General features: G+C 55.7%; 1 protein-coding gene across 1 annotated transcript; it reads right to left on the minus strand.

Annotated features, from left to right (window-relative positions):
* Nucleotides 1-333: 333 nt before the first annotated feature.
* On the minus strand, nucleotides 334-8,903 carry TENT5B (terminal nucleotidyltransferase 5B). Its single transcript, XM_039733619.1, has 2 exons — nucleotides 8,607-8,903; nucleotides 334-4,861 (listed from the first exon to the last, which is right to left on the minus strand). Exons 1-2 carry the CDS (start codon nucleotides 8,781-8,783, stop codon nucleotides 3,842-3,844), a joined length of 1,197 nt encoding a protein of 398 aa, XP_039589553.1. The 5' UTR covers nucleotides 8,784-8,903; the 3' UTR covers nucleotides 334-3,841.

Here is an 8,903-nt window from a genome sequence, read left to right on the forward strand (position 1 = left end):
CTGCTCTGCAGGGCTGAGGGCTTTGGGTATTTTTGGATGCTCCTGCAGCCAGCACAGCCCAGTGCAGAGGGGCTGTGGGCACGTGCAGCACTGTGCCACCGTGCCACCATGCCTGCTCCCAGCACCAGCTACGAGCTGGGCACTGCCAGAGCACGGGGCCAGCTACAGGGACTGCATTTATTTATCGCCCTGAAGGAACAGAGCCAGGCTGAGGGGAGCACTGCAGCACCACCTGAGTCTGAATTTCACCCAGCAGAGCCTCAGGCACACCCTGACTGATCCATCACCCCCTCTGCTCAAAGAGGAGAATAATGACAGACTACAGACTGTGAGAAAATATAGAGGTTTTTTTGTTGTTTTTTTTTTATTTGACAATTAACAAAAGAGGGATCGGAATCTGGGCTGTAAACATTGATAGCTCCTTTCTGATCACAACGAGTACTTTCCACCAACATCCCTTTGTATGGGCTGATCCACCCAACAATGCCCAGCCGACTCTGTCAGGGCTTTTGCTGCTCTGCTCAGGGTCACAAATCCAGAGGCAGCTTATCCACCACACCCCCACAGCAGGACCAGCCACCCACACAGAGGGCAGCTGAGGGACTAAGACACTTCAGAGCTGCTTCCATAGGTGAGACACACTTGGAAAGGGCAGGAGATCGTGCTGGGCTTGGGCCAGAAAGAGGGAAACCTCTCCAAAGCCAGGAGAGAAACGAGCCCTGCAAAAGGAAGAGCCTGCCCAAGCAGGGACAGGGGGTGACAGTGCCAGCCCAGCAAGAACACCCAGCCCTGTTGTCAGATGGAAGCTTTGGCCCACGACTGTGAAAATCTGGAGATGCAGAGCCAGCAAGTTTGTCCCAAAGAGGGACTGGCACATCGTCAGCTCCATTGTTGCAGTGGAACCAGAACTGCCTGGAGCTTGACAGGGGGAAGTGAAACTTCATCAGGGGCTGGAGGGCAGCCAGGGCTGGAGGAGCTGGCCAGCCGTGGCACCGCAGCACACAGCTCTTCCTGCACAGACCCTCGCAGCCCTCCTGCTCCAGGGGGACACCCGGCAGGGGACAGCCACACACCAGAACCGAGCCCGAGGGCTGCAGCACCTCTGCTGCTCACAGCAGCAGGGATGGAGCCACGCAAAGCCAGCAGGGAGGGCCCTGGTGCCACCCCCAGCACGGGCACCAGCTGCCACCCGGCCACCCTGCCCCTCCAGCAGCAGGGAAAGGCAAAATGCACAACCCAAAGGACAGAGCTTAAACCAGAAACCTCTGCAGGAGGGACCTGACAGCAGCCACAGCACTTCCCAGGCTCAGAGCTGCTCTGGGCTGGGGAAACACCAGGCAGATCCAGTCCAGGGGTTCACCTTGCCCCTTTGGAGGTGCCCAGCTGGTTCTGAGCCTGGTTTTTGTGGGAACAGTACACGGGCATCTCGTCATCACACCACCCAGATGGACAAGCAAATAAAATAATCCAACAAGTTTGAATACACTGTATTTATTCGTAACAGATTCTAAAGAATCTAGTGAGTCTATGTCAAGCCCATCGCATGACAGGTGATACAGGTGTAGGAAAAAAAAAAAGACATTTAAAACAAACAAAACACTGAAAAAAAAAATTAAATCAAGTGCCATTCAAGCTACTGGAATCTTCCAATTGCTCCCTCACAGGAGGCAGCACAGTATCACTGCAAGGTCTAGAAAAATTCAGGTTCAAGCCACTCACAAGAGTCCCACCACACACAATCCACAAATCCAAAGTGCTATCTCAATGGTAGGTCGCCCTGTGGAGCTGCTGGCTGTAGGGGATCTGTTGGACATCTCAAAGGGAAGGAGGGAATCTCAGTGTATTGTGTCTGTGGGTAGGAGCAGCCTGTAAAAAACATGCTACACGGCATCTATGTTCCATTTCAAATGCAAGGAAAAAAAAACTCATGTTCCTGGAAGCCACGGGAGTGGCACAGTTAGGCTCCCAAAAGCAGCCCTAAATCAGTTTTACCTTGCATGGGAAATGCCAAGCTCCCAGCACAGGGATGAGGCTCTGGGGAGCTGGGACTGCCATGAAGGCAGAGCTGAGCTGCAGGGGCAGCCAAAACCTGCAACAAGCTCAGGGAGCAGAGCTGGGCCAGCTGCAGCTGATGCCAGGTGGAAGAGCCACCCCCACCCCCCTTACTGCCCATCCACATTGCCCCTACCCCAAAAAAGGTACCAATCTGGCTATACACATTCCAAGGATCTAGTCTTTATTTCAATCTGCCCGGCTATTACAGTTTTGTCACAAAAACAAAAAAAAAAAACACCAAAAAAACCACAAGTTTGTAAAGCACTGGAGTAGGTCAGCCTCGGAGGCAGCACCAGGCAGCCGCGGTGATCCCGAGCAGCATCCCTAGGGAATGCCTGCTGCCCGCCCTCTGAAACCTGAGATCTCTGCGGGCAGGGCAGCCCAGGCACCCCCGTGAAAAACTCTTGTGCTCAGGACACTCAACAGCTTCAAAGCCACGTTGGACTGAGAGAGCCAAACCCTCCAAACACCTGAGGGTCTGTTCAGAAGACATTTTTTTCCCCTAAGGCCGACTAACCTCATCCCCCCTTCCGCCCCCAGGCTCCATTTCTAGCTAGAGAATGAATTTCAAATGCTACCAGTGGCTCCCACAGGGAATCACAGAGCTGGGAATGGGCTGTTTTGGAGACAGGACCTGCCCAAGGGATGATCTCCAGCATGGAAGAGGTCTGTCCACCCCCCTGGAGGACACAACAATAGCTGGAAATGACTGACCAGTGACCTGGATGGTTTGTGCTTCAAAGGACAAGCCTCACCTTCCCCATGGCCCAGCTGGCCTGTGGCTTTGTGCATTAAAATCACACTGCATGTCAAAAAAAAAAAAATTCGGAAGAGCAGCATTTCAAATTCCCCTAGAAAATACAGGATTAGGTATGGCAGCCTGGGGCAGGCTCCTGGACAAATCATCTGCCTCATCATTTAGGAACTCTACTACATTTTGGCACTGCAGACTTGGGAGCTTGAGGAGATCCATGTGCAGGTCCCTGCTGCCTTTCTTCCAGCGAGCCCTGCACAGCATCTCCCACCACACACTCCCCCCTCCCCAGTGCTCCCAGTTTCAGGCATTTCCACGCAGCCATTCCAGCCCCTGGGTTGTGCAGCCCCACTTTGGCAGCTCTTGGCTCCAGCTGGTCCTTCACGGGCAGCAAGCCATGCCCAAACCCCTCAGCGACACAGAACCTGCTCTGGCCTCAGCCAGGATAAGAAATGATCTTGCGACCCTCCCCACCCACGACAGAAACATTTTCCTCTTCAGACATTCCCCACTAAAGCTCTGGGCCATCAGCCCCCGCAAAAAATAATAAAGGTTTACAGTACAGTTGTGTTTGTATTGTTACAGGCACTTAAACAGGATTCTTTGGTCCTTCAAAGGAATTAGCCACCCTGGCTTCTCTTGGCAGAAACCACAAGTTTGCACACCCATAACACCTCCTGCACTAAAAAAAAAAACCAAAAAAATCCACAATTCAGATCCATTTCAGGGCAGTGCAGCTCTACCTTAGCGTAATTCTACAGTCTCCCCTCACACACCCCACCCACCCCATTGCCTCCACAATTCCATAAGGAGTCATTCCCATAACACTGCACTTCCCATCACAGTGTACAGCAGACAAGGCTCGTTCCAACAACCCCAGGAACGAGACACTCAAGCCAGAGTCCAGGAAGTTTCCTTTTGTTGCAGTTCTAGGAAGGTTGGTAGGTTTTATTTTGTTCCCCCTCCCCACCCTCCCAACCCCCCCAAGGCAAGGAAATACCTTGGAGGACAGACCCTGGAGTTTGTCCTGGCTCAGTTACAGGGAAGCCACGTGGGGTAGGACTGATTGCAAGGCAGGAAGGGCTGCACATGGGTCACGTAGTAGTTGAAGTTTATTTCACTGACATAAGGGGCTGGCTGGTAGAAGCAGGTAACGTTTGTGACGGTGGGGATGATGTTCTGCTCAGCCAGGACCCTCACAGCCAGCATGGCAATGAGGTTCAGGGTCTGCCTCCTCTCGTGTCCCATGAGGCAGACCGTGCTCTCGTTGACCACCCTGTGCAGGGTCATCAAATAGTCATATCTGTTGCTCTCCATGCCCACAAAGTGGCTCTGCAGGTAACACTCCAGCTTCCTCAGCTGCTCGCCGATGTCAGAGAAGTCTATGAAAAACCTGGAGCACATGTACCTCTGCAGGGCCTTCATATCCACCTCGGACTTGGGCTTGAAGCCCCTGACCAGGAGGTTGCAGTACTTGAGGAGCCCCCCGCCCCGGATCTCCTCGGGGTTGCGCGTGGCGATGACGCGCTGCCGCAGGTGCTCCATGGCCTCCTCGAAGTCCCCGTACATGCTCTCCCCGGTGACCGTGGGGTGGAAGTTCTCGGCCATGGGGTTCTCCGAGCACTCCCCGAAGAGCAGGAGCGAGTCCAGGATGATCTGGAAGGAGTCCACGCTGAACTCGAACTGGCGGCGCAGGGAGTCCACGAACTTGAGCTCCACGTTCTTGCCGCTGTTGTTGGAGAGCGAGATGAGGCTCCAGCGGTCGGTCTCGTTGCACACCTTCACCAGCTTCTGCACGTAGGCCTCCTTCAGGGTCACGGGCGTGATCTTGTCCTTGTTGACTCCTTCGGGGAGGAAGTCAAGCAGGCAATCCATGACCACATCTTTAACCAGCTGGAAAACGTCCTCGGTCTTCAGATCCACGCCGAAGATGAGGTCCAGGTCCTTGTAGCCCAAGCCACTGTCCTGGTGGAGGACGTGACTGGCTGCTGAGCCGTTCAGCCTGACGTTGTGCACTGGGATTCCCTTCTTCTCCAGGCGGCTTCGGACAACCTGAGACAGAGACAGAGTCAGTGAGAGGCAGGAGGGAGTTCTTGGAGCAGCCTGGGGACAGCGGGAGCGCTCCCAGCGCTTATGTGGGTCACTCCAGTGCAAGACAGTAAAATAAAAAGCTAATCCATTGGAAATAGGTCACTTTGGAAAGCATCCCCAGACCTGCCAGCAGCTCTCCTTTACTGACTCCTGGCATTAGAGATCTGACTGCACATGATCAGCTGCTCTGCTTCCAGTGCAGGGTCTGCTCTCCCTGCCTTCCCCACTCTGGCCTGGAGAGCCTTCCTGACCCCATTTTTTGGGGTGGTCCCTGCCCTCTACATCCCCTCCCAGCTCCAGTGACCAAGCCAAGAGCAGCCGACCCCAAAGTGACCCCAAAGAGGAGGTGGCAGCACAGTCTGCAGCAGTCCCTGTGGATTTCATCAGGGTGGCTCACTCCTTTTAGCCATCCCTTTGGCCTGTCAAGATTCATTAAAGGCAAATCAAGATGCCAGAGCAGCTCAAAAGCCCCAGCCAGGCGTATGCAAGTTCATGTCCCAACTGGTAAGTGTATCCTAACAATTTCCAGTGTGTCAGAGCTTCGTGCTGAGCTTGGCGTGCTATCAAGCACAAGAGGCAGCTTTCATCTCACGGGTGTTACTCCAGTGATTTTAATGCTGCCTGCTCAGTCCTGGCACACCCAGCAGCCCCTCCAAAGCTTTGTTCATTTACTGGGAAGCTGAATCACCTGCCTGATTACTTAACAAGCAGGAGGCTAAAATAACCCCCAAGACCATAAAATAAACTATCTGGACACCAGCTTATAATTTGAGTTTAACTCAGCTCAAAGATCCCAGGAAGATTAGGTTTACACCTCCCAGCAGAAGCTCTTCCCACGTCTCATCCTCATCCTGCTTTCGTGTTCCCCTCCAGCCATTTCCCATTTTCCTGCCAGTCCCAACCAGCCAGCCTAGAGCAAGGCCGTGGCTTGAAAGAGCCGAAGCTTGGGACACAAATGGACAAATTGGATCACCAAAAGCCAGTCTGACTGGGCCCTTCGGCCCTGTGAGCCTGCCCTAGTTTGAGAGGCCCCACAGACTCTGCATTTCGGCTGCCCAAAGTGTGAATTTCAACTCAAAGCTCCATCACAAGGGCCAAACCCTCTTGGCTGCCCTGGGCCTGAGCAGCTCTTGGGGAGATCAGAAGTGTTGCAGATCTGGTCCCAGCAGCAGTAAAATCACCTCTCCATGCGTTTTGTTTGGAAGGAAGAACACACAAAAGGTCAGGGCTGGCAGCATGGAACCCTGGTCACACCCCAGGCCCTCAGTGACTGCACCAAGGGCCACCAGCACGTTCTGCTGCCTTCCCAAAATCATCCCAGAACCAACCCTCTGCTGTTTGCACACCTGGGAGGCTGTCAAGGCTCGCGAGGCAGCTTCCCTGCTGGTGCTTCCCCTCTCTCCTGACATGAGGCACCCCTGCTCTGGCTGGAAGGGCAGCAGGGCTCCTCGCCAAGGCCGTGGTGACAGTCACATGTCAGGCAGCAGTCACCAGGGGCTGCTCACCCCTGGGAGCCCAGGCCACACCAGCCCAGGCAGTGAGAGAAGCTGTTTTCCAGGGCAGACAGTCTGAAAAGACGGAGCTGCTCCTGGAAGACACGCAGGGCTGTTGCCCCAAATGAGCAAACATCACCCAGGGGAGCTGCTGGCCTGCCCCTGCTGCCAGCTGGAGTCACTCACCCAGGGCACAGCTCCAGCTCTGCTCGTGCAGGCCAAGAGTCCTGTGCTCTCAGGCTTAGAGAGACAAGATATAGGTCACAAAGCCTTAGTGCAGAGCTGGGCCCAGTGCTTGGAGAAGATCTCGTTCCAGATTAATTTCCTAACCCCAAAGAACACCTGCTTAACCCCTTTCTGGGCACGGCTCAGGACCTGCAGCACTCCAGAGCCACAGGCTCCAGGTTTACTCAAGTTCCCCAGTCTGTCTGTGTGAGATACATTCAGAAAACAGGGGAAAGACCCAATTGCCCGAGTCAGCATTGTCCCAAACCATTCCAGAAGTCTCCAACCTGCTGAGCAGCAGGGAGCAGAGCGCTCTGCCATTCCCTGGGAGCTTCCACCCACCAGCCTTCACTTGGAGCTCGTCCCCCCTGGCTGCAGGCTGTGGGTTCAGGGCTGCATTTTCCCCCAGAGGGCTGGATATTTCCAGGGTTAGGCAGCTGCTGACCTGCTTCCCAAAACAGCAGCTCACCTTCCGTGTGGTTGGGATAATTGAGTGTGACAGCCAGGCAGGAGCAAATCCTGCTGCGTCCTGACCTGCGCCTCGCAGCTCCCACAACAACAACAACAGGAAAAATAACTGCCTTTTGGGTTACTTGTTCCAGCTTAGTCAGCCCTAAACACAGGCTCTGGGCACAATTACAGCCCTCAGCTACCCCGTGCTGGAGGCTGCTGCTGGCAGCATCCTCTGGGCAGCGAGGGAGAGCTGCTGCAGTGCTCGGTGCTGCCCCGGCCGAGGGCAGCCTTTATCTGAGCCGTCCTGCCCAAAGCAGCCAAGAGCCAGCGCTGTCAGCAACGCGAGGAATCCCAGAGCAGCCTTTCAAATGTCACCTTTCCGTCTCCCAGGCTTAACTCTAACTATTTCTCAAGCAGCTGAGGCTCCAAAATCCCGGTTATTGTGAAAGCCAGCTGGGTCTTAGCGCCGTGAATAGGCTTTTTAATTAGAAGCCAACATGCCCGATTTTACATTTGATGAGTCATTACTGAGGAATGAAGTCGCCTCCCAAATATGAATATGCATCAGCTCATTCGAGCTACATTGTTAGTTTAATATTAAACACGGTTATTACTTGATGGTTAAACTAAGAGGAGCTCGTGAACGAGCCGAAGTCTCGGGCAGGCTCTGGAGAATTCAGCCGGGGTGCCCAGAAATCAAAGGACACGGACATTTGATCCGGCCTTTGAATTAATAACTCTGCCTCTTCCAACACGAGCCCAACATGTCCCCCAGCACGAAGCCATTTCGTGGAAGCAGCTCCAAAAAAAGCTACTTTTGCCCTGGCCACACACATTTCACTGCTTTTAAGAGCAACAAACGAGCTCAAAGAGAGTAGCACAAGGTAAGAGGGGAGAAGCTCAGCAGGATCTGTGGCACAAGCTGCAGCAGCTCCAGGGATGGGGTGAGCTGCTCGGGAGGGTCCGTGCAGCTCCGGGCGTTGCTGCTGGCAGGACCAGCCCCAGCAGGACCCCCGGAGTGGCAGCGAGCACACTGCACCCCGGCACGATGGGGACCAGCGCCCCAAAACTTCTAACCCCTCTGGAGCAGCCAGGCCAGGCTCGGAGCGAGCTGCTCCAGCAGAAGGTGCCAGCCTGAGCGCTTTTCCCGAATTCCAGGCCTGGCAGGAGCCAGGCAGCATTTGCAGACACCCAGCGGGATCTCCGGGCTTCCCGTGCGGAGCCGTGCCCGGCTCCCTCAGGCCCGATGTTCAGGCCCCTTCCACCCCAACCATCCAGCGGCTCGCGGTGCCCCGGGCCCGGCGGGGCAGGCCGGGCTGGCTCGGGGCCCGCCGGGCCGCTTATCGCCGCCTCAGCACTTTTATTTTCTCCCTGAGCCCCGCAGGAGCGGGGCAGAGTCCAGCGGGGCCCGCAGCCCTCACGGCCCCCTCAGGGCTCCCCTCACGGCTCCCCTCACCTGCACGATGGTGCGCGGCCGTGGCTCCTTCACGGCCCCCTCACGGCTCCCCTCTCGGCCCCCTCACGGCTCCCCTCACCTGCACGATGGTGCGCGGCCGCACCGACAGCGTGGGGAAGTTGCCGCGGCCGTGGATGGGCACGGCCTCGCCCAGGATCTGGTCCAGCCGCTGCACCTGCTCCCACGTCAGGACGCTGAAGCGGCTGCCGCGCTGCTCCGCGCCGCCCGCAGCGGCCCCCGCCGCCGCCTCCAGCATCGCCCCCGCCGCCGCCGGAGCCGCTCGCCCGGAAAGCGCCCGGAAACCAGCCGGAAGTGCCGGTGCGGAGGGGAAGGAAAACTTAAAAATGGGGGGTGACAGCAAAAAAAAAAAGAAAAA

Source organism: Passer montanus, unplaced genomic scaffold (genome assembly GCF_014805655.1).
Source record: "Passer montanus isolate IOZ18808 unplaced genomic scaffold, ASM1480565v1 scaffold89, whole genome shotgun sequence".
NCBI lineage: Eukaryota > Metazoa > Chordata > Aves > Passeriformes > Passeridae > Passer > Passer montanus.